Source organism: Canis lupus, chromosome 33 (assembly GCF_003254725.2).
Source record: "Canis lupus dingo isolate Sandy chromosome 33, ASM325472v2, whole genome shotgun sequence".
In the NCBI taxonomy this organism is placed as follows: domain Eukaryota; kingdom Metazoa; phylum Chordata; class Mammalia; order Carnivora; family Canidae; genus Canis; species Canis lupus.
In genome coordinates this window covers 29367118-29391716 of record NC_064275.1, presented here as the reverse complement: position 1 = coordinate 29391716, position 24599 = coordinate 29367118, and the positions used below count along the sequence as shown (strand labels likewise).

At 54.1% G+C, this 24599-nt stretch overlaps 1 protein-coding gene and 1 long non-coding RNA gene across 23 annotated transcripts in view; one reads left to right on the top strand and one right to left on the bottom strand.

Annotated features, from left to right (window-relative positions):
* The window catches only part of TNK2 (tyrosine kinase non receptor 2), a 42545-nt gene that overhangs the window by 5164 nt on the left and 12782 nt on the right, over positions 1-24599 (top strand). For 7 of the 22 annotated variants that reach the window (XM_049105281.1, XM_049105279.1, XM_049105284.1 and 4 more), the window contains 5 exons: positions 19079-19259; positions 20325-20395; positions 22333-22554; positions 23280-23432; positions 23911-24188. In XM_049105281.1, coding sequence (XP_048961238.1) covers positions 19097-19259; positions 20325-20395; positions 22333-22554; positions 23280-23432; positions 23911-24188 — 887 coding nt within the window. In that variant the 5' untranslated portion in view covers positions 19079-19096. Of the gene's footprint in view, positions 1-6347; positions 6396-10284; positions 10415-11717; positions 11813-12329; positions 12348-14581; positions 14986-19078; positions 19260-19323; positions 19447-20121; positions 20173-20324; positions 20396-22332; positions 22555-23279; positions 23433-23910; positions 24189-24599 lie in introns of those variants that run through there. The other 15 variants (XM_049105295.1, XM_049105293.1, XM_049105294.1 and 12 more) reach the window with 9 other exon arrangements.
* On the bottom strand, positions 9304-12880 carry LOC125754238 (uncharacterized). Its single transcript, XR_007407903.1, has 3 exons — positions 12599-12880; positions 11231-11338; positions 9304-10400 (listed from the first exon to the last, which is right to left on the bottom strand). It is a non-coding gene; the product is annotated as an uncharacterized LOC125754238 (long non-coding RNA).

The window sequence follows — 24599 nt, the reverse complement described above, 5'->3', positions numbered from 1 at the left end:
CATGCATAAATAAATAAAATCTTAAAAAAAAAAAATCTAAATAATAAAAAAAATCTTAACTATTTACCCATATAGTTATTTCTAGTGCTTCATTTCTTTTTTTTTTTTTTATTTATTCATGATAGAGAGAGAGAGAGAGGCAGAGACACAGGCAGAGGGAGAAGAAGGCTTCCCGCAGGGAGCCCCATGTGGGACTCGATGCTGGAACTCTGGGATCACTAGGATCACACCCTGAACCAAAAGCAGATGCTCCACTGCTGAGCCACCCTGGTGTCCCAATTACACTCTTTTTAAAAGTATATTTTTAGGTGCGCCTGGGTGGCTTAGTCAGTTAAGCATTGGACTCTTGATCTCAGCTCAGGTCTTGATCTCTGGGTCATGAATTTAAGCCCTGCACTGGGCTCCCCACTGGGCATGGAGCCAACTTTAAAAAAGAAAAAAAAAAAACATATACAAACACACCTATTTTTTAATAGTAATACAGTTTTATAGTAATAATTTTAGTGATTTTTAGATGTTTAATTATTTTAATGTCCTTGTCTGCTGATTCTGACATTTGTGTCAGGTTTAGGTTGGTTTTGTTTTTGTTTTTTTTTTTTTGTTTGTTTGTTTGTTTTAATTTATGATAGTCACAGAGAGAGAGAGAGAGAGGCAGAGACATAAGCAGAGGGAGAAGCAGGCTCCATGCACCGGGAGCCCGACGTGGGATTCGATCCTGGGTCTCCAGGATCCCGCCCTGGGCCAAAGGCAGGCAGTAAACTGCTGCGCCACCCAGGGATCCCTCTAGGTTGGTTTTGATTAATTGCTTTATCTCCTCATTATGGGTCACAGTTCTGGCTTTTTTGCATGCTTAATAATTTTTTAGTGGATGCCAGACAGTGTAAATTTTACCTGATTTCTTTGCTAGGTGCTTTTTGTATTTCTGTAACTATTTCTGAGCTTTATTCTAGGATGCAGTGAGTTGGAAACAGTTTCATTATCTTAGGCTTTGTTTTTAAGACTTGTTAGGTAGTACCAGAACTATGCTCAATGTAGGGCTACTAATTCTCCTGCCGAAGCAAGACCCATCTCTGAATTCTACCCAATGCCTAGCTTTTCCCATTTGGTGGAAACAGGCATTTTTCTCAGGCCTGTGAGCATCAGGCATTATTGCTAATCCAGATAGTTATTTTCCCCAGCCTTGGGTAATTTCTGCACATTCACTTGATGATTACTGTTTAGTTAAATACTTGAAAAAAAAAAAAAAAAACAAAACTTGAGGAGTCCCTTTACAGACTGTGGTACTCTTTTCTCTGATGCTCTGTTCTGTGAACTCTGCCCCCTTGAGACTCCCCAGACTCTCGGCTCTATTTCCTCAATTTGTGTAGTCTTCTGGGTCTGACTGGTTCCCTTTTCTGTGCTGTAGCTTGGAAACTCAACCATAGGGCTGACTTCTTGTGATAGGTGTCACTGTCTTTTGTTCCCTGATATCTTGTGTCTTCAAAACCATTTTGTATATTTTGTCCATCTTCTGTTGTTGTTTTTGGAGTCAGGAGAGTAAATCTGATCCTCGTTATTCCATCGTGGCCAAGATGAGAATTTGAGTTTATTTCCCTCATTGCCACCCTTCTGATTTTTCAGTCTGTCCACTCTAGAAGTGTCTCATTTTCCTTTCTGTCTACTCTCTATGTTTATATTGTTATGGTGTAGTAAACTGTAATGAATTTTCTTGTCCTGCACAATTTTTTGTTCTCCCTGGAGTTGCTTTTGTTTGCTTAGCTTTCTGCACATCTTTTAATTAGCCAAATTCCAGTAGCTGTCTACATTTCTCAAGATGTCAATTCCATTAGGTGTTCTATCAAACGTACTTTTCTGAAGAAGTCTCCTTCAGAGCCTTGTGCCCTGCAGCAACATGGTCTGGTTGCTTTCTATCACAGATGCTTAGCTGTCCTCTCGGCACCTCCTTTCAGCATTTTGAGCATCTCCTTCACTGCTCTTCTGTGTTGGATCTCCTGTGTGCATGTCTTCCCCTTTGTTGGTTTACTCTTTGGTTTTGGTAGAGTCTGTCCTTTAGTAGCTTCCTGAGAGTGAAGGGCGTATGGATGGGAGATTATTTGGAGACCTTGCCAGCCTGATACTCAGTCAGCTGAATATAAAGATCTAGGTTGGAAATTGCTTTCCTTTGGCATCTTGAAGCTATTGCTTTTAGGTTCTAGAGTTAACACTGAAGCCTGAAGTCACTCCATATCCTGTGTGGGACCTGTGCGGTACCCTCTACCTTGCTCTGGAGTGTGTAAGATCTTCTCTTTCTCGCCAGTATTCTGTTTCCTAGTGATTTCCTAATTATTTGGCTCACTGTGGGTCTGTTTTTATATTGTGCTGTATGCTCAGTGAACCCTTTTAGTTAGGAAACTTGTAGTTCAGGTCTGGGAAGTTTTCTTGTATTATTTTGGTCTTTTTCCTCCCTCATTCCCCCCTCCCCCAAGCTCCTTTTGTTTAGATATTGGACCTTCTTACACTGATCATCTGGATTTCTTTTTTTTTTTTTTTCTCCTGTTTGCCATCTTTTGTCTTTTGCTCTTTATTTTGGAAGACCTGGACTTTATGCTCCATCCCTTCTATTGTAATTTTAGCAATTTTGATAGCAGTAAATTTCTAATATTATTATTATTATTATTTTAATTTATTCATGAGAGACACAAAGGGGACGGGCAGAGAGGCAGAGACACAGACAAAGGGAAAAGCAGGCTCCATGCAGGGAGCCTGATGTGGGACTCCATCTTGGGACTCCAGGATCATGCCCTGGGCTGAAGGCGGCGCTAAACCGCTGAGCCACCCAGGCTGCCCGATATTATTTTATTTTTAAAGATTTTGTTTCTTTATTTGACAGAAAGAGAGCACAAGCAGGGGGAGTGGAGCAGGAGAGAGAGAGAAAGAGAGGGAGAAGCAGGCTTCTGGCTGAGCAGGGAACCCAAATGTGGGGCTCAAACTCAGGACTCTGAGATCATGACCCTGAGCCAAAGGCAGATGCTTAGCCGAATGAGCCACCCAGGCACCTCTCTATTGATGTGATTTTGTACCCCATGTGTGGCAAGGATGAAATAGACACAAAACTCCTAAATTCAGCTTTAGTAATAGAAACATTGGGAAAATGAATTAGGACTTTTGATAGGGAAATACCCACATTTCACTAAAACAAACGAAAAAACCCCAAAAAAACTCCTCCCTAAAAGGGCTTAACCTGATAGTTTTAAGGTCCGGAGTAAAAAAGAAATTAGGAAGGTTGAGATATGTGTGAGCATCTAATAAGGAGAATATTCTCAGAATGAATTGCTTGGGAATTCATTGGAATGATTTCTCCATCCACTGACATTAGTGGGACTTAGAATTGAGAGGCATCGTGAGTATAAGTAGTCCCAGAGACTGATGTTCATGATGAGAAGGGCCTTCTGCAAAGTGGTCAGTGTCAACAATGGGAGAGAATATGTGAGAACAGGACTGTTTTGGCCAGGTCAAGTGATTGGCATGATTCCAGGCTTTCTCCAGAGCAGTGGTTCTCAACTCCAGTCTGGATTCATCTGAAGAGGCTTTAAAGATACGACGCGTCAGTCTCACCTCGGCCAAGTTGATTAGAACCTCAGCGAGTGGGGCCTACACGTTGACACTCCCCTAGCTCCGAGGATTTTAATGCATCGCCAGTGCACAGAGCACTTCCTGAAGGTCCTTGCTTTATAAAGGTCTACTGGACCAACACGTGTCACTTGGGAGCTTGTTAGAAATGGAGACTCTTAGGCCCTACCCCATGTCCGTGGAATCTGAATCTGCATTTTAACAAGATCCCAGGTGATCTGTATTTGCATTAAAGCTTGAGAATCACTACCTCATCTATCCATTAACATATTTATGAATGAGACCTGCTGTGGGCCAGACTCTGCTGGGTGGGGTGGGGATGGATCTGTTGAATTTTGTCTGTCACCTACTGTGTTTGTGATCTTTCTCCCTAATAATGTCTTGTGCTTATTTTGTGGATACAAAATCTTATCTCTCTGAATATATATTAATGAGTATTTTTTGTCTTAAGTTTCCCTCATAGTTGGTTTCCCCTTGGTTGCTTTTTTCTTTGTATTTTGCATTCTCTCTTCCATGTTAGAGGCTTGCCTTGGGTGTCTGGTAATTTTGTGTTATCTGTTTGCAGCCAAAGGGTAAGAAACTACAGTACTGGATAGACTTGTCGATGGAGCTTCTTTGTGTGGTGACCTGGGATGGGCCATTTGTTGGGAACTCCTGGTGTCGGTATCTTTATATCTTTCTTGGCCTGGTCAGAGTCATCAGACAAGATAGTCTTATCTCCTACCAAGAGGTGGAAGCTTGGCTTCATGTTCCAGGAGCAAGTAGAGGAGGGAATTGGGATGTCAACATCTAGGTGTGCTTTCTTTGTTTAGGATAGAGCACACACCTCCCTCCTCCCCCAGCATTCCCTGCCCCCCATTCTCCAAACCCACAGTCCAGTTGAGAGGTCCCATTTATCCCTTCTAGGGAAATCCCTGGCTTTTGCAGGGTGGTAGAGGGATAGCCACCCAATAGGGAAGGAGTCTAAGGGGGTCTTATGGCTTCTTAAATAGCTTTTAAGTAATACTCTATATTTTTAGCACTTCTCTGCCACCACTTCTTGTATAGATTTTTGGGGCTTCCATTTCCCAGGCCATTTGAGGATTCTCTGGGGTCAGTCAGCTGCTTCTCCTCTTGGGAGTTAATGATTTTTCTCAAGTCTGCTCCCTCTTGTCACTGGCCCATCTGCTTTCCAACTTCCAAAGTTTTGTTGTAGTTCTTCCCATCCTAGAGACTTCTGCCATTCAAAAAATTTCTCTTAGGAACGCCTGGGTGGCTCAGCGTGTGAGCATTTGCCTTTGACTCAGGGTGTGATCCCAGAGTCCCACATCGGGCTCCCTGCATGGAGCCTCCTTCTCCCTCTGCCTGGGCCTCTACAGCTCACTTGTTCTGTCTCGAATGAATGAATGAATGAATGAATGAATGAATGAATGAATGAAAAAATCTTTTAAAAACAAAACAAAAAATTTCTCTTAAAATTTTTTTTTCTTAAAAAAAAAAATTTTTTTTTTCTTTTTAATATTGTAGTTTGGTGGAGTTTCGGGAAGGAGTGGAACTGTGTATGTGTGTGTGCAATCTGCTGTCTTTTCCGGGAACCTTTATCCTTTCTTTAAACTTCCTCACAGAATCCCTGAAGTCATTCAGTTTGTATTTAATGATAAGACCCCAGCTCTGCCCTCCGTGGACCTGCATATATGAGCCAAGAAATTCAATGTGCAGTTGTATACGGGCTGAGTCCTGGCTTTCTGTCTTACTCTCTGCAGGACCCTGGTCACCTTTCCAAACTTCAGTTTTCTCACCTGTAAAACGGGGATAATGCGGGATAGTAAGGGGAGGTTTTTAATCAGTCAATGAAGATAAAGCTGTTATATTTATTTATTTTTTTTAAAGATTTTTAAAAAATTTATTCATGAGAGACACACACAGAGACAGAGACAGAGACGTAGGCAAAGGGAGAAGCAGGCTCCATGCAGGGAGCCCAATGTGGGACTCGATCCCGGGACTCCAGGATCACCGGAGGACTCCTGGGGACTCCAGGACCTGAGCCGAAGGCAGACACTCAACCGCTGAGCCACCCAGGCGTCCCAAGCTTTTTTTTTTTTTGAAGTAGGCTCCACACCTAGCGTGGAGCCCATCTCAGGGCTTGAACCCATGACCCTGAGATCAAGACCTGAGCTGAGATCAAGAGTCTGATGCTTAACCCACTGAACTGCCCAGCCCCCTCCCCTCCCCCCCCCCATCTCCCTCTCCTCCCAGCCCTAATAAAGCTTTTAAAGAACCCGGCTGGCTCAGTCAGTAGAGCATGTGATGCTTGATCTTGAGGTCTTGAGTCTGAGCCCCATTTTGGGTGTAGAGCTCACTAAAAATGAATCAATGAATGAATTTTTAAAAACCCGTTGCTTTCTACTAAAAAAAAAAAAAAAAAAAAAAAAAAAGAACCTGCCCATAGTGTCTTCTTGAGGACCCAGACTATAAGTTCTCCTTCCTATGTCCCCAGAACCGCAGCACAGGGGGAGCACATCGTAGGTACGTGGTGAGCGACTGGGGACGGGGTTGGCGCGAGAGTTTTGGCCTGGTCTCTTCCTTCAGCAGCGGGGCCTTCTGGGAGCCCCGGAGCCGAGGGCTGCGGCTGGGCGTGAGAGCCCCGGGTCCTTCCTGTCTCTGCTTGTCGCCCATGTGCTGTGCCTGCTCTCTGGCCCCTTACCTTTTGCTCGTCCCTGACCTTGGCACAGCTGCCCCGCTCTGGCTGGAAGAGGATCACCGCCCCTCCGAGCCGTCGATCTCCTCCAGTTCCAGACAGGCGCTCTGTAAGTGTGTTGCGCCAGGCAAGTCCCTTCCCCTTTTAGGGTTTCAGTTTCTTTATTGCTAAAATGGATAGGCAGGATATAGTGGGTGGCGAGTGGTCCAACATTTCTTTCACTCCAGTTTCAGACCCTTCCTCTCCTGGGCCCTGCAGCCTGTCCTGCCGCGGAAGTTGCTAGCTCCTGGGGTCTGGTGTAGACATGGTCTAGAGGGGATGAGCAGTCCCTCTTGCAGAATCCGTGCTCCACCAGTCACAGCTCTGGCTTCTCTCCCCACCCCACCGCCAGCCTCAACAATAGGCCCCTTCAGCTCTAGGTTCTTGCTGAAGGGGTGGGGGTGGGGTGAGGCCTGAGCCAGCAGGCAGGAGACCAGCCGGGCAGCCCCTGCCCAGCCCTGGAAGAGCTCTGGGAGTGGCTGGTGGGGGAGCTGGGCTGCCTCCTTCCTCCCTTCCCGGGAGGCTCTGCATCACTGAGTGCTGTGATGATGCCTGGGCCAGAGGATTGGCAAGAGGCAGCTCTCCGCAGTGCCCTGCATCCCAGGCCTGGCACCAAGGCATGCCTGGTGTGCGTGTGCACAAAACCCAGACAGCTGCTGGAATTTATCCTCTGCCACACACGAGTGGTGTTTTGTTGGTGGGAGGAATGCCCGGGAATGTGTTGGGGCTCTCGGCGTCCTGTCTCTGGGTGTCAGGGTTGGCATGCCAGTCTTGAGCTGCGGGATCATGAAACGGCAACAGAGTATATTCAGGACCAGCTTGGTGCATGTGGGGCGGTGTGGAGTTCAGTGTGGGTCTGTGTAGTGGTGTTTCGTTAAGATTCTTGCCTCTCTTCTCTGAAGTCACACCTCCCCCGCTGGAGTCGAAGAAGATGAGGCGTAGCAGGTCCCATATCTGACCTGGTCCCCTGCTTCTGTGCCCGGCCTTCCCCACCCTGTCCCTCCCTCACGCCCCTTGGTGAGGCTGGGATGCCTGACAAAACTGGACTTCCTTCGCTTCAAAGCTGTGGTGTCTGTCCTCCAGCTCTCCCTGCGGGGTCCGGTGAGACGCAGCCTCTGCAGAAGCCGCCCTCGAGGGCTCCGTCGGTCTCAGGGACTGGCCGGGTCCTCCCGGGTGCTGAAACGGCTTTGTGGGGACAAAGTAGCTTAGTGGCTCTGGGACAGGAGTGGCTGTAATGAGATTGGCAGCCCCTCTTTCCACAAAGGTGCTTGCTTTCTGGATTAGAAATACTGGGAGCAAAGCCCGGGTGGGTGGAGGCAGGGAGGCAGTGAGCTTATTCCTGGTGTCCGCTGGGAGTAGGCAACCCTCCTTTCTCCAGTGTCCGTCTGATGGGTTTGAAGTCCTGTTAGCAAACTCTCTTGACCAACTACCTTGCCAGCTTCTGGCTTCAAACTGGCAGATAAAAACAGATAGTTACAAGATACAAACCACAGTAGAGGTTTGCTTATAGAACTCTCTCCGTAGAATTCTATATTAATACGGATTGTTATAAGAATAGTGACCCTTTATGGATCAGATCGTGATGGATTATTAATTTTTAAATTCATTTGGCTATTTTCCACATACACTATACTGTAGTTGACTTTTTTTTTTTTTAAAGATTTTATTTACTTATTTGACAGATAGTGAGAGCCAGTGAGCACAAGCAGGGGGAATGGCAGAGGGAGAGGGAGTAGCAGGCTCGCCACTGAGCAGGGAGCCTGATTCAGGGCTTGATCCCCAGACCCTGGGATACAATCGACCTGAGCCGAAGGCTGATGCTTAACTGACTGAGCCACCAGGTGCCCCTATAGTGGACTCTTTTTAAAAAATATTTTATTTATTTATCTGAGAGAGAACAAGCAGGGGGAAAGGGCAGAGGGAGAGGGAGAAGCAGGCTCCTCACTGAGCAGAGAGCCCAACATGCTCGATCGCAGGACCCTGGGATCATGACCTGAGTCGAAGGCAGATGCTTAACTGACTGAGCCACCCAGCACCCCTGTAGCTGACTCTTGAACAACATTGGGGTTATAGGTGCTGACCCTTCTCGCACAGTTGAAAAATCTGCATATAACTTTTGACTCCCCGAAAACTTAACTACTGATGGCCTCTATTGACCGGAAAACTTAAACAACTTAAGATAAATATGTGCAATCACTTAGCACATATTTTATATGTTATATGTATTATATACTGTAGTCTTACAACTCTAAACTGGAGAAAAGAAAATACATTTCCAGTACCATACAGTGTTTACTGAAAAAAATCCATGTATAAGTGGACCTGTACTATTCAAACCCAAGAGTTAGCTGTATTATGTTTTATACCATTCCTCTTTTCAAATATTATTTTAACAGTAATATGGGAAGCATGTCAAAAATAACCATTTAGGGGTAGGAAATGGCAGTTTACAGAGGAGATGACATGGATCTTGAGGAATGTGTAGAGTTTTCATCATGTAGAACAAAAGAAGGACCATCACAAAGGGGATCGCTCAGAGACATTAAAACTAAAGAAGGGAGTATATTTAGGGAAGGGCAAGTATCTGATTTGGTTGGAACATGGAGTCATTTGAAGAAAATGATAAGGTGTGGAGGTGGACAAATAGGCAAGGAGTGGGTCCTGAAGGGCCTTGTATTTGGCTTATTGAGGAGTTACAGAAGGATATAAGCAGGGGAGCGACTTCGGATACAATAATAGCAATAGGGGGCTGTGGGCCGGGTGCTGTGCTAAGTGTGCCGTTCATGATCTCATTGAATCTGCACTCTGTGAAGGAGGTGCTGTTTATTCCCATTTTACAGATAAGGAAATTGTGTCATAGAAGTTAAGTCATAAAAAAAACAAACAAAAAAACAAAAAAAAAAGAAGTTAAGTCATTTGCCCAAAAGTTGCCCAACTAGGAAGTGTCAAAGCCAAGATTTCAACTCAGGTCTGTCTGATTCTTTTTTTTTTGTTAAGATTATATTTATTTACTCATGAGAGACACAGAGAGAGGCAGAGACACAGAGAGGGAGAAGCAGTCTCCCTCCCTGTGGGGAGCCCGAAGTGGGACTTGATCCCGGGACCCCAGGGTCATGCCCTGAGCTAAAGGCAGAGACTCAACTGCTGAGCCACCCAGGCATCCCTTTTCTTTTCTTTTCTTTTCTTTTCTTTTCTTTTCTTTTCTTTTCTTTTCTTTTCTTTTCTTTTTTTTCTTTTCTCTTTTCTTTCTCTTTTCTTTCTCTTTTCTTTTCTTCTTTTTTTTTTAAGACTTTACATCCGTCTGATTCTTGATCCCATTGGTATTGATGGGAGGAATGATGAGGAGGCAGAAACAAGATTTTGTGGCCTGCCCAGTGGGGAAGGTAGGAAGTTACAGTTGGGGGGAGGCCCTGGGGTGAGGTTTCTAGCCTGGGTGGCCCATGTTGGCTTGTGATATTTTCGGTCAGGATCTAGGAGCCTGTGTGAGCTAGCTTTAAGGGGATGATGACAAGCTCAGTTTGGATATAACAGAATTTGTGGTACCCATGCATCCTCCTGGTGGAACTGTCCTGGAAATGTCTGCAAACATGGGCCTAGAGCTTCAGGAGGTCAGAGATGGAGACCGACGGCACGGGATAATTGGAGCCCTGCGAGGAGAGGAAGGGACGCTCAGCAGAGCATCCACTGGGAAGAGAAGGAAGGGAGAGTTAGAAGTCTTCGGAAAATATCCGCAGCTACGGCGAAGGGAGAAGAGGCTGCAGGGCTGGACTTGGGGCCTGTGGGCCTGGCACCACTGAGCCAGTCCGCCTCAGCTTTGCCTCTCCTCAGAACTGCAGCTTGCCCAACTCTCCTGGAAGGGGTTGGGCCCCTGTGTCCTGGAGATGGAGAGGGTGTGGACAGCCATGCTGCACGTCTGAATCACTCCTGTCTCTGTTGGCCTCAGGCCAGCCTCCTCCCCAGACCAGTGTGATGTCAGATCTGGACTGACCTGAAGGCGTGGGGTTACCTGGTGCAGTTCCCTCTGCGATGAGGTCCCAAGGGGAACCAGCCTGGCTTCTGTCCAGAAGCTTGGGGCCTGCGTACAGAGGGGTGAGTTGAGGCTGTGTGGGCTTGGCAGGGCTGGCATGTGGAGGCAAGATAATCCTCTGGCCGGGGGAGGAACTTTAAGCCCCCCCCCCTTCCACAGTGTGTTGTTTTCCCTCCAGGGCTTACAGAAGAGGGGACGGCAGGGATGGGAGGGGGCTGCATGGAGGGGGCAGGCTTGGAGGTGAGGTTGGCATATACTCCCAAGAATACGGTAGATTGTTTTGGAAAAATCTCTTGGCCGGAAATTACATGTCATGTCTGCTTCTCAGTGTGGATTTGTCACTTCACTGATGCTGCCGGAGAGGCTGGGGGAGGGGAGTGGACAGCCGAGAGGAGCTGGTTCCTGGCCACTCCCAGCTCCCTGTAGAGATGGGGGTTCTAGACCAGAGGGGTACACATGGAGGGCAGGTTCCCTCCAAATCCCAGAGGCAGTCTGGATCCTGCAGCTATCTTATAGCAGGATGGCATTAGGAAGCAGGGGGGTTATAGGTGGGGGAGGGAAGAAGAAAGCGGAGGGAGGAATGGTTTGGATCACACCCTTCATCCAGCCAGGGGAAGAATGGATGGGCCTGATATTTTCAGCTTTTTTTCCCCTCTAACTTTGGGTTAGTATAGCCTCCTGACTTTGGGTTCTTGCAGCCTCCCACAAAACTAGTTTCTGCTCTAGCTGGGGTAAGATGCCCAGGAACTTCTGCCAGGAATAGTTGCCCTGCCTGGCAGGGTCAGCTGCCCCCCCTGCTCCCCGGGGGTCAGCCCCCCACAGCATGCTTCAGGATGGAGAAGGAGCCCGTGAGGAGCGTGAGCCTTAGAGAAACTCACCTATAGCCTCCTGGGGGCTCCTTCCTCCGTCTTGAGGTTGAGTTTTTTGGGGGGGATGGTGGGGGGGCAGGTGTCCCCGCAGCATCTCTGTCCTCCTCTGCCTCAGCCCTGGAAGGGGAGGGTTCCCTGAGCTCAGCCCTAAATACCTGGTACTAAGGAGTCCGAGGATGCTTCAGATGCCAGCAGAATGAGCGGGTGGGGGGGCCCGTGGGGCCCTCAGGGCTGGAGGAGACGAGGAGCCCCTGCGGTGGGGCTTCCTCGGCCGGAGCTGCGCGCAGGGCCCCGCGTGGGCACGTGTTGGGGCACCTCCCCCGGGAGCCGGAGGGCAGCCCCGCCCTGAGCCCCCCGCACCTAGCCCGGGCAGCCCGGGGATGCGGGGGAGGCCGCTGTCGAGGTCGGGCTGGGGCGGCGGGGGCGTGGCTTCCGCGGCGGGGGCGTGGCTGGGGCGGTGGGGGCGGGGCTTCCGCGCGGGGCGGGGCCTGTTCCCGGGCCGAGGAGGGCGGGGCGAGCCGCGGGGAGCCCGGCAGGTGGGCGGCCGGTGGGGGGCGCGGGCTCGCTGCGGAGCGGAGCGGAGGCGGCCAGGTGCGGGCAGGTGGGCCGGGTGGGCCGGGTGGGGGCCGAGGCGCCAGGCCCCGCGGGGTGGGGAGGGGTCTCGGTCCAGGCGGGATGGATGCGGTGCGTCTTAGGCGGTCTCCGTGGACCTCCGCCGGGACGGGGGTGGGGGGGGGGCCTGCTGAGTCCGGGGGCCTGACTGGGGGCAGTGGGGTCCGGGGGGTGGCCCGGGGGCCGAGGGGAGCCCTGGCCCCGCGGTCGTGGAGGTGCGGCGGCCCGGGCCTCCCCGGGGCTCAGCGGGCGGGGGGGCGGCCCCGGGGGACCCCATCGTCGGTGCAGGCCCCGGGGACCCCCGGGCTGACCCTGGGGGGGCGTCTAGCAGCCCCAGCCTCCCCCTCCCCCCCAGGATGCTGGAGGCCGGGCCTCCCAGGACGCAGGGCGGTGACGCCGCGGGGCGCGGGAGGGGGCGCGGGAGGGCCCTGCCCCTGCCAGGCCGAGGCCCGGGTGGGTGCCCCGGGGCGAGATCCGCGCAGGAGCGCCTGCTGGGGGTGAGGAGGGCCCGCAGGTAACGGGAGGAGCTGGGGGGGGGCAGGCAGGCGCCCGGGCCCCACACCCATCACCTGCCCGGGAGCACAGGGCCCAGCCCGCAGAGCCCCAGGCCTCCCGGGGTGAGGGGTGCCCGCCCCTGGGCCCCGGCCAGACCCGGGGGGGGGATCTGGGGGGAGGAGGGCTGCGGGTGTGTGCGTGTGCAGGGTGCGCGGCCAGTCAGCGGGGCCACCTGCCTCGGTGTCCCTGGGTTCCCTGGGACCCACTTACACTGCAGCCCTCCGCGGGAGCCCCCAGGAGTGGCGCCAGGATTTGCTTCGGTGTTTTAGGGGCGCTGCGGCCTCGGCCTCCCGGCGCTCTTGCTCACTTGAGAATGTGCACATTAACCTAAATGTCCTTGTTTGCTTTAGAGAAAAATCCCTGCATTCATGGGGCCGCTTCCCTTCTTGGAGATCGAGCACTTTCTCTCTTGGTCAGCAGAGGGCGGCAGCTGACAGGGCAAAGGGGGGCAGAAAAGGTGGAGGCTGTTTTCTAGGGCGAGCAGAAGGGGTCCTAGAACTGGCCTGAGCTCCCACCTCTGACCGGGCTTTGCTTTTCCTGGATTGCTGAGCAAGCAGCTGAGGCTTGTTCCTATGCAACGTCTTAGGGGAAGAGTCCGGCATAGGGTTTTGATGGACTTGGGGCTCGTCTTTTGGGGGCAGCCAGAAATTTTAATCTGGCTGTTCTGATCCAGCAGCCCCCGTCTTACAGCAGAGGAAGTAATTTTTCCTTAAATTGTTCCCTAGAGTTGGGTCCCTGGGGCTCCTTAGAGGGTGGGGTCTGGTGGGAAATAGGCAGTAGGTTTCCCTGAGCCATGGGCATTGTCTGGCAGCGTTTGGGGGAAGAGTCACTTCCAGGGTGACCTCAGCCTGACTTCATCTTGTCCATTAGCTCTGACCCCAGCCTCAGACCGTGATTCACTGGACCAACAGGAGGCAGTACCTGGCGGGCGCCACAGGCTTTGGGCGGTGGATGACATGGGGCTGGGAGTGTCATCCCCCTGCCAGGGGGCCGTGGGGTCAGAGCAGGAAATGGCTGACCTTTCAGGTGACCACCTCTCTGCTAGGATGTTCGAGCACTAACAGAGGTCCTGGAAAGAGAGCCTAAGATGCTGGCTCCCCAAACTCTCACCCAGCTGCCTGCCCCCCACCTCCCCCCCCCCACCAGCTGGGGTTCCCGGAGCCAGTAGCCAGCTGGATAGGGACAAGAGAGCAGTGTACGTACTAGACGCGGGCTCCCCGGGCATGGCTGCGGAGGGGGGAGGGGTTGCCGAGGGAGACTGCGAGGACTTCCTGCAGCTGTCAGGTGTGTCTGGGGGCCGCAGTGAGGGGGGTGTAAGAGCAGCTGGCACTCTTGAGGAGGGGCAGAGGGATCATTTGTCAGCTGCAGGAACATGGGGGGCTTATGGGGGCTTGATGGAGTGTCTCTAGTTCCTTTAGCTGAGGCTGTTGTCTGTGGGTGGGGGTGCTATATGAGAAACCTCCTATATAGCCTGGAACCCTATTGTTTTGGGGTGGGGGCATCCCAGCAGAGAGTAGGGGCATATTTGTTTGTTTTGAGGGGGCTTTGGATCTTAGCCAGCTGGTCTGGGGGAGGAGGCACCCTGGATGTTGCGGGCAGTGTGAGGCAACCCCAGGGGAGGGGGTGGAGATTCCTCACCCCCCCAACCCCCCTCGCTCTTGGCCGGACTGTCCCACTCTGGCAGGCTGCCGGCCTCCTATTTCCGTCGGGCACCAGGGTAACAGGGCCACATTAGGGCCTGAGCCAGGAGACGCCCAGCCAAGGCTGGGACTTGGAGATGGGGGAGGGTCTCTGAAGGGTCTGCCTCCGGGGCCCAGGAATGACTGACTGGGGCCGAGGCCCCCAACTCAGGCTGTGTTCTGGCCCCCACGGCCCCAGACAAGCCCATATGGGAGTCTGTACCCCTCTTTGTACGGTGCTGCTCGATTCCCATAGCCCCCACCCTAAAATCCCAGGAGTTGTCTGCAGCTATGGGGGCTGGGGTGGAAGCCAGAGACAGGGGGCCTTGTGTATGGGGAGACAGGGGGGCCAGCGCGGGTGGCTGGGAGGAAGAGTCCCCCTATTCCCGCCACCCTCTTGGCAGTGATTCAGAAAGGTCCTTTTTCAGCCAGTGTCAGAGCTGCTCAGCTGGGGAGGGAGGGAGGAGGGCGGGCGGGCGGTCAGGCGGGGGAGCCAGGGAGTAGGGCTGAGCTGTGACCACTGCGCTGAAGAGCAGTCGGAGCAGCAGGACGGAGGACCGGCCGCAGCCAGCCCCCAGCCCCCAGCCCCCAGCCCGAGGGGAGCTAACCTGCCCCTGCCAGACTAGCCAGCTGGGGAAACAGCTGTGCAGCCGGGAAAAGGGGCCCACCCTGTTTTCCTGCCCCACTCCGCACCCCTGTGTGGGATTTGGGGGACTCCTGGGGCCGACCTCTGGTCAGCTTCCATTCTGGGCAGGACCCTGAGCTCAGGAGCTAAAGCCCCTGCTCCCCCCCCTTGGGCCAGAGCCCCAGCGCCGGGGCCGGGGGTCCAGCTCCGTGGAGATGCCCGCAGCTCGTCGGTTCCCTGGCCTAGAGCTCTCCTTCCCTCTCCTGGCCAGACTGCGGCGCCGCCTGTACACAGTGAGTGAGGCCGGGGTGCGGGTAGGACTGGCTGGGGCTGGGGTCGGCCCCTGGAGCCAGCGGGTCACTGGGGGGCAGAGTGTGGGACTGGGAGGGGCTGAGGGCTTGAGGGGGGCGCTGGGCTCCGGGCCTCTGCCCTGGACTGCTGCAGCCTGGTTGGGACGGGACGCCGTCCGGCGCCGCGGCAGACACAGGTGGGGACCGCGGCCGGGGCCCCCCAGCCGGGGACTGAGCGGAGGGGCATGCGGTGCGTGCCCTGTGCTTCCGGGCCAGCGAGGCCTGGTGAGGAGGGGACGGGGAGTGGGGGGGCGGGGGCTTGTCCAGGGTCACCCTGGGACTGGCGGGGGGCAGGACTGAGGGCCTGGTGGCTTTTCGCTGCGGTCCCAGTGTTCCCAGTTCCCCGCACACCCCCACGCAGAGCAGCCCTGTCCCTGGGGCTGGGGGGAGTGTCCAGCTGGGCAGGCAGGGCTGTTCCCGGTGTCTTGGCGAAAAGAACCAGGCCACTCTGTGCTTTCTGAGCGGCGTCAGGGGAAGGGCTCCGGGTCTGGTGTCCGCGCAGTCCCCGCACCCAGGGCATGGCCCTCGGCTCTTGTTGGGAGCACCCGGGGGTGGGAGTGAGGAGCCTGGCGCCCTGAGACTTGGACACGGGGCAGGAAGAGGAGGGGGTCTCTAGGCTGCTGGCCCTGCTGGCAGGCCGCGCCCTGGGGCACGCAGGGGGTGCCGTGGTGGTGGGAGTGGCGGCGGCAGACGCGCAGCCTGGGTCGGTGATTTTCACGGTGCACCTTTGGGGCCGCCTTCTGGAAAGCAGCGACGTCCTGTCCACACTCCTTTGTGTGTGACAGCTACTGTCGTTGAGGATAAGTGAGTGACTACAGCTAACTGCTTAGACTGCCTGGCATATGGTAAATACAGTCGAAGCCTTAGGGCGATTGTTTTTCTTCTCAAGTAAAATTAATAGAAATATAACCTTCTTGCCGTGTGTGTATATTGTCAGTCACCGGGATGTCACCTGTAGTTGAAAGGAGAAGTGAGGGCAGCCCCGGTGGCGCAGCGGTTTAGCGCTGCCTGCATCCCGGGGTGTGATCCTGGAGGCCCGGGATCGAGTCCCACGTCGGGCTCCCTGCATGGAGCCTGCTTCTCCCTCTGCCTCTCTCTCTCTCTTTCTGAATAAATAAATAAATCTTTAAAAAAAAAAAAAAAGAAAGGAGAAGTGAAAGGACGGTGATGATAGCATTTCCTGATACGTCAGGGCCCTCTGACCTGATGAGGTAGTCAGCGCTAGGACCTCCAGTAGAACCACCGGGGAGGCAGCGTCTACAAGTGCTGACCCACAGGGGAGTTTTGAAACAATAAAGTTGGGTTGCCTTCAGTGATGTTTTTCTAAGTAGCAAACAACTTTTGGTAAGTTCTGGATAAAACAAAGGCCAGTCCCCCTCCCCCCCTCCACCGTTTACGTGTTCATTCTCGGTGCGTATTGAAACTGCAAAATCCGATTTTGTTCGCACGTAAAATGGAATTTGGTTCTAGGTTCGCATGCTTATAAGCCAGTTTCCCACCTGCATGAATTACATTGTACAGGACTTGGGACAGTGAGATTGCCCTGCATGTTGTAGGATAACTTGTGTTCTTGTCCCTTGATCACCCACTAAATGCCACTACTGGCCCCCAACATGATGACAACCAAGAATGTCCCCTAGGGGGCCGTACAGCCCTCATGAGCACCATCTGGGTAAAGGGTCACTGCTTGAAGTTTGGAAAAAAAAAAACCCTCCCCATCGCCCAGCTGCCTTGGTGGAGGAGCCAGGGTTTTTTTTTTTTTTTTTTTAAGCCATGGTTTGAACTGAGGCTTCTCATCCCGTTTGTCGCTCTTTGTACTGCCCTGAGCTGCCTGGGAGGGTCTGAAGTCCTGGCACTGGGCTCTCAGCACCGCTGGGAACTGTGGAGGCAGGAGGCTCACGCTAGGCCTGAGCTGCAAGTGTCTGCTTCCCTTACCGTGCCCTGTGATGGGAGCTGGGGCCCACGGCCACCTCGGACTCGGTGGGAGGCTGAGGCGCAGCTGGTCATCCTCGGTTGGGGACGGAACGTGGGTCAGGGGCTGCCCTGGGCAAGCCCTCAGCTTTGAGGTGTATGACTTGGACAGGAATGGGTTTGGGTCCAGTGGGTCAGGCTGCTTCGTTTCAAGGGGTGCCCCGTCCTCTTTCTCTGGGCTGCAGAGTGTGTAGGTCAGGGTTCACTCACCCATGGCCCCGTTGGCTGATTCTGGCCTGCACATGTGTTTTGCTTGGCCAGCACGGAACATGTGTGTGCGCACACGTGCATGTGTACCGCAAACTTGAATTCGTTGACATAATTAAAAACTCAGGGATAGGATCCCGGGGTGGCTCAGTGGTTGAGCATCTGCCTTCGGCTCAGGGCATGATCCTGGGGTCCCGGGATCGAGCCCCACATCGGGCTCCCTGCATGGAGCCTGCTTCTCCTTCTGCCTGTGTCTCTGCCTTTTTCTCTGCCTTTCATGAATAAATAAATAAAATCTTTAAAAAAAGGTCAGGAGAAAGATGTAATGTGAAATGAAAACAAGGAACAGAATGGTGTGGTTGATGGGTGAATATTTGTGTGGGGGCAAAACAGTCTGGAAGGATATGTAGAAGTCGTTTATGGCAGGTGGCTTTGGGGACGGGGGGTAGGTGGCTTGCTGTGCAGCAGCCCAGGGAATGAGACTTCATTCATTCATCCATCTCTGTTTAAGAACGCCTTTTTGAATATTTTACCATGTGCATATATTACCTTTTCAAAAATGGTGAGATTTCACATATAGATTCAGATTTCCAATATTTTTCTAAAAGATTTTATTTATTTAATCATGAGAGACACAGAGACACAGGCAGAGGGAGAAGCAGGCTCCCTGCAGGAAACCTGATGCTGGACTCGATCCCGGGTCTCCAGGATCACGCCCTGGGCCTAAGGCAGGTGCTAAACCGCTGAGCCACCCAGGGATTCCCAGATTTCCAATATTTCTTGAAAAAATGAAAAGCTTTGACAACCCTGGGCAGCAGTCTGGTGACAGCCGTTGATGGAGCTAAGTAGTGCTGCCTCTTTGAGCCGGCATCGGAAAGCCCACCCCAGCCTCTGCCCCTCTTTTGTCTTCCACTCACTGTGGTCCTGACAGCCCGGCACTTGAGTGGTCTCCTGCGGGATGGTCTTTGGATTTGGGGAGCGATGCTCTGGTGATGTCAGGTGTTGGGTGGGACTTAGAGCTCATCTGGTCCACAGTGCTTTCTCTGGGGCCCATCAGGTCTGCGGAACCTATGGATGGGTCTCAAGGGACCCTGCACCCTCCCCCCCAATTAAGATTATATACATATATAGGGACGCCTGGGTCTCAGTCGTTGAGTGTCTGACTTTGGCTCAGGTCATGATCCTGGGGTCCTGGGATCAAGTCTCGCATCAGGCTCCCCGCATGGAGCCTGCTTCTCCCTCTGCCTGTGTCTCTGCCTCTCTCTCTCTCCGTGTCTCTTATGAATAAATAAATAAAACCTTTAAAACGATACATATATGTAAAGTAGTATATATATATATATATATATATATTTTTTTTTTTTTTTTTTTGAGTAAGCTTCACAGCCAACATGAGGCCCAGTGTGGGGCTCGAACTCACAACCCTGAGATCAAGAGTCACTAGTTCTACTTACTGAACCAGCCAGGTGCCCCTCCCCAATTTTTAAATGAAAACTTTAAGAATGTGTATATTTTCCTGGAGACACAACCGATAGTTTTGATGCTTCTCAAATGGCTTGTTGACTGTCTGAGAACAGAGAGGTTGATCTCCGGTCAGTCGGCCACAGTGTGGACTTTAGACCCCGACTCCAGAGCCCGGGCTGATTTCCAACTGCCCGAGTTCTGTCGTCGTTCCTGGTGGGAAGAGGGGCACAGGGGTACAGGCCATCCTCTACGGCTGTTTGGGGGGAAACAAGAAAGTGATTTGGGTTCGTTGAAGCAGCTTAGTAGGAAGTGGGTGAGGCCAGGGCACTCAGGGCAGAGTCCCTCACTACCTGCCTGCACCCCTTAGTCCCTGAGCCTTTCTTCCTCCCCACAGAGGCTGGGCAGCAGCAGCATGCAGCCGGAGGAGGGCACAGGCTGGCTGCTGGAGCTGCTGTCCGAGGTGCAGCTGCAACAGTACTTCCTGCGGCTCCGCGATGACCTCAATGTTACCCGCCTGTCCCACTTTGAGTATGTCAAGAATGAGGACCTGGAGAAGATTGGCATGGGCCGGCCTGGTAGGTGGGGACGTTGGCCGTGCTTGTTGCTTCCCCACTGACCATCTACCTCCTCTATCCTCAGGATTGCCCACCGCATAGAAGAGCCCTCCTCCTCATTCCATGGGGTGGCACAGCTGAGAACTCTCGCTGCCTGTCCAGGAACCCCCAAGGTGGGGTGGAGGGGCATCAGTACATGCTGCACACAGTGAGTGCATGAGAACAGCTGGCAGTTGTAAAGGTGAACTGGAGTTTAAGGAGAGTGAAGTCTTCGAGCTCTGGATACTCAGGATTAAACATACACCCCTTTTTGGTTTGTTCAGACATTTGTAGGATGGGTTTCCTCCATCTCTCCTCTGCCATAAACTGGAAGTGAGTTTGCTCTGTTCACCATTCTCAACACCAGGGGGTCAGCATCCAGAGATCTGTATGAACACCCTCGGATGGTTTGCCAATTTGCCCTTCATCTGTCTCTTTCTCACAAAGATCTGCCGTAGACTGAACTCATTCTGTTTCCCATGCACCAAGGTCTGCCGTAGAAGTTGAACTCCTTTCTTTTCCACGTATTTATCCTAAAAGTACTGATCGTAACATCTAGAAGCCATGGTATTCCATGTAGAGCGTTAGAAATTTGTTCACACAGTCAGTTTACAATAGCTAAATAAGTAATAACCTGCTAAATCAGACATCGACATAGGCTAGTTGGGCTTGGATAGTTGGTATCTGATGCCAGGCACGTAATAGAATTTTATGGGAGAAAAAAAAAAAAACAGCTGAGCAAATTCTATCCATTACCTTGATTTTTTTTTTTTTTTTTTTTTTTTTGAGTTGGAAAAAGATCACTGCTGTTCAGTTTTGGTGGTTAAACACCTCCATCTAGTTCAAGAACCACTGCCTGGAAGTGGAATGCCGTGACCGTTAGCTGTGGCCCCTGGTTGGTTGGAATGGTGTTTCCTTGGTGTCATTGTGCTGGGCAGTATTTAGTGCCGGACCCACCCCGGGGGACCAAGGAAGCATGCAGGCAGGTGGCTTCTCTGGGGGACGTGAGCTGCCTTAACAACATCGGAACCCCTTCTTTCCCCGCAGGTCAGCGGCGGTTGTGGGAGGCTGTGAAGAGGAGAAAGGCCATGTGCAAACGCAAGTCTTGGATGAGCAAGGTGCGTGGACGAGGAGCAAGTGGGGCGGGCAGCCTCACAGGCCTCCCTCTGAGGTCAGGCCTAGGAAACTCCTCCATTCCCAGGCGGGTGTCATCTGTACCTGGTACAGACCTCCCTCCTCCGGGGGTCTCCCTGGGCAGGGTGCTTGTAGAACCGCCTGGTTCTTGTACCCACCAGAGATGGCACGTGAGTAGCCCGTGTGCCACGATGGCTTCGTGTCCCCTCCTGCGGTGCAGGCGCTCTTTGACAAGTGCACCGTAACTTGAGCCCGTGCCCTGTCTGACTGTTGGGGCCAGTGTCCAGGGCAGCATGGTGCGGACTGTCTGGACCCAGGACATCTTTGCCTCGCTCCCCCCCTCCCCGCCCCGTCCAATCCCTGGTCCTCAGGGGGTTTCTCTGGACCTCTGGCCTGCTGACAGCTTCCTTCCCCAAGCCTGCCCCGCCACCCCCCCTTTGCCCTAATTTGGGTCCGTGGAGTGGTGAGTCCCTGGTCTGACTCAGTGGAACTTTGCCCATTGTCTGGAAGACAATGCAAGAGGAAGTGAACCAGCCAGGGCCTTCCCTCCCCACTCCTGGCCTCAAGGCTGGGGTGGGGGGTGCGTTACGGCAGAACAGCTGGACTGGGATTGGGCAGCCGAGATTTCCTGGCTGTGATCTGGCAAAGGGGCTGTCTCTTGGGAGCCTGTGGCCTTTTCTGGGGACACTGTCCTGGTCCCTTGCCCAGGTTTTAGGAAGGATGGGTTTGTTGGGGGGGTGAAGGCAGGAGGGAAGAGCCGTGCAGCGCCCCGGGATTCAGGGGTTGCACTGGGATTCAGGGATCGCGGATCCACCACCCAGGAGGCCTTGGGGTCAGTCAGTGAACCTCTCCAGACCTGAGGCCTGTCTTCAGGTAGAAGGCCGGGGGCACTTGGCCAGCTCACCTCACCAGGCAGTGGAGAGGGTCCCTCAAGATAAAGGCTGTGAGGGCCTTGTCAGCCGAGCACTGCTCGCAGACATAAGGGAGCTCAGTTACGGAGAGGAGGGCAGAGCGGTGGCTAGAAGGGGCCCTTGGCTTGGAGACACCCCCTGCCCTGGGCAGATCAGCTCTGCCAACCTGTGCGGGGCAGAGGCCCAAGTGGACGGAGTCTGCAGTCTGAGGCCAAGGCCCGGATGCCCCAGTGGGGGTGGCCGAGTCCGACCCATGGGGCCACCTCCACTCCTGAGGGCCTCCTGTCCCCTGGCCTTGGGCCCCTTCCCTCCACAGCCTGGGCTGCAGAGTCCCCTCCAGTCTTCCTTTCACAGCTCTCGGCGCCCCTCCAGCCGCCCAGCTGTCTTCCCAGGCCCTGGCCCAGCAAGGCCTTGCTTCATCTGCACACACACCACCCCCCCAACCCCCCCGCCAGCCCCGCCAGCACACACATTCACAGTCCAACCTCAGGCTCAAATTATCCTCTCCCCCTGGCAGGATGAAGGGCAGTCAGCTCCCCAGGGAGGGTGGAGACGGACAGCGCCAAATGGGCAACCCAGAGAAGGGGCCAGGGCTAAATATGGAAAGGGAGGTGTTTGCGGAGGGCCCCTCGGGCTCCTGCCCATCTGCTTGGGTTGGGGGCCAGAGTCTGTGCTGGGCAGGGGGACGGGGGGACAGGTGGTGCAGAGGATGGGTCTAGAGTGGCTTTGGGCTCCCCCTGGCCCCACAGCTGGGCGTGGGGTCACAGGCGTCACAAGCTGCACGGCTGTCAGGCCATTTCTGGCCCACACCCTGAGGCCACACTGAGACTGGGGGTTGCCATTTGAGGGTGTGGTCTGGAGGAGGGGTGGGCCTCCAGCCAGTCTGCACCCTGGCAGTTTGGCCACGCCAGGAGCTCTCTGGAGGCCTAGCGGACGACCCTGCGGGGCAGGACTGAGGACCGGCCCCGGGGCCTCCGGCTTCCATCTAGCCCCTGGCTGCCTTCAAACAGGTGTTCAGTGGAAAGCGACTGGAGGCTGAGTTCCCCCCTCATCACTCTCAGAGCACCTTCCGGAAGACCTCACCCACCCCGGGGGGCCCAGCAGGGGAGGGGCCCCTACAGAGCCTCACCTGCCTCATTGGGGAAAAGGACCTGCATCTATTCGAGAAGCTAGGAGATGGCTCCTTTGGCGTGGTGCGCCGGGGCGAGTGGGATGCCCCCTCGGGGAAGACGGTGAGCTTTCTGGGTCCTGTGGGGTGTGGCAGAGGGACAGGCCTCTTCAGGTACTCTGGCAGATGCCCCCCTCTGCCGGGATGTGGACGGGGCTGGACGCAGTTCGAGGGGGGCTTGCTCTGGACGCCACGCTCAGGTTAACTAGACGGGTCTGACTCTCTTCAGTTATAAAAATAATTATTACAAAGGTTTGGAAATTGTTTTTAAAAATAAGGAAAAAGCGTTTGTAATCCCACGACTCAGAGGAAGCACAGTTAGTATTTCGGCTTCGTGCATTTTTACACCCGCGCGGAGCAGTGTAAGCAGGGATGGGAGGCAGGACCCGCCCGCATCCCCAGGAGGGAGCTCTTGCCCCTTCCCCCTAGTCTCCTCTTCCTCCGAGGGAAGCACTACGGGGATTTCTGCCGCCTGCCGCCGTACATTCGTTTTTTGGCATTATATTTACAACATTTTCAGTATTCCACTTTTACGACGACATTTGAACGTCTGTCATCACAGTGATGGCTGCTGTTTAACCTGGGCGTTCCCCACCCGCCCGGAAGGGGGGCCCAGGCCAGGCCGCAGGCCCCCGGGGCACGTTCACCCGCCCAGACCAGCAGCCCCGGGGCAGGGCTATTAGGACTGAGTTGGAGGGGGAGCAGGTGGGCTCAGAGTGTTGGGGCCTGAGGTCTGTCCTGACTCCTCCCCCCCATCCCCATCCCCATCCCCATCCCTGCGGCGGGCAGATGAGTGTGGCTGTGAAGTGCCTGAAGCCTGACGTGCTGAGCCAGCCAGAGGCCATGGACGACTTCATCCGGGAGGTCAACGCCATGCACTCGCTTGACCATCGCAACCTCATTCGCCTCTATGGGGTGGTGCTCACGCCGCCCATGAAGATGGTGAGCCCTGCGGGCAGCGGGTGGGTGCTCAGGTGGGGTCTCTGCGCCCCCAGAGGGGCCCGTCCCCCTGTCGGTGCTGTGTTCGCGCTCCGTCCAGGTGAAGGGGGCCCTGGTCCTCCACCTGCTGTGGCAAAGCGGCTCCTCGGGGCCTAACCTGGTGCTCTGTCCTCCGGAGCCCAAGTCCATCTTTGGGTTTTGTTTGTGCTCCTTGGCAGAGGGTTGCACTCATAGGAGGGGCCGGCCCTAGAGTTTCGTTTTTAGAATTTCTAATCTGAGCCTCTGTGGGTTGCTTCTCTCTGAGCCTCGGGTTCCCGTGCGACCTGGATGGGGAGAGGCTGGGGAAGGCTGTAGAAGTCCTAGAGGTCCCCAGAGGGCAGGCTCAGGCCTTCAGGAGAGGGACTGGGAGCCCAGCATGGGGCACTGAGGGAGGGGCAGGGCTCGGTGGCACTTACTCCTCCTGCCTCCTCCATGGCCCCAGGTGACGGAGCTGGCGCCGCTAGGATCGTTGTTGGACCGGCTGCGCAAGCACCAGGGCCACTTCCTCCTGGGCACTCTGAGCCGCTACGCTGTGCAGGTGGCGGAGGGCATGGGCTACCTGGAGTCCAAGCGCTTTATTCACCGTGACCTGGCTGCCCGAAATCTGCTGTTGGCCACCCGTGACCTGGTCAAGATCGGGGACTTCGGGTTGATGCGTGCGCTACCCCAGAATGACGACCACTATGTCATGCAAGAGCATCGCAAGGTGCCCTTTGCCTGGTGAGGGACAGGTGCTGCTGGCTCACGGGGCCTGCCCCCCCCCCCCCCCCCCCCGGTCCCTGCACACCCAGCCTCAGAGTTTCCGGGGCTTCGGTTCCCATAGTAGCCTCTGTCTTTCCTGGGCCCGGGGAGCCTTCTTGTGTGTAGTCCATTCACTCATCCGCCCGGGGGAATTCTCTGGGCCCGGGTGCCAGGTACTGAGATGCACAGGGATGAGTGCCGTGGGGGCCCAGAAAGACTGCCCAGGAGGACTCTGTCATAGTCAGCTCCCCAAATACCAGACTTTATCAGAAGTTAGGCAGGCACACTGGTGGGTAAGTATGTTCCAGGTAGAGCTAGCTGCGGGCAGGGCCAGACCACGTCAGGGCCTGTAGGCTGACCAGGGACATTCACCTCACCAGGGTGGTACCT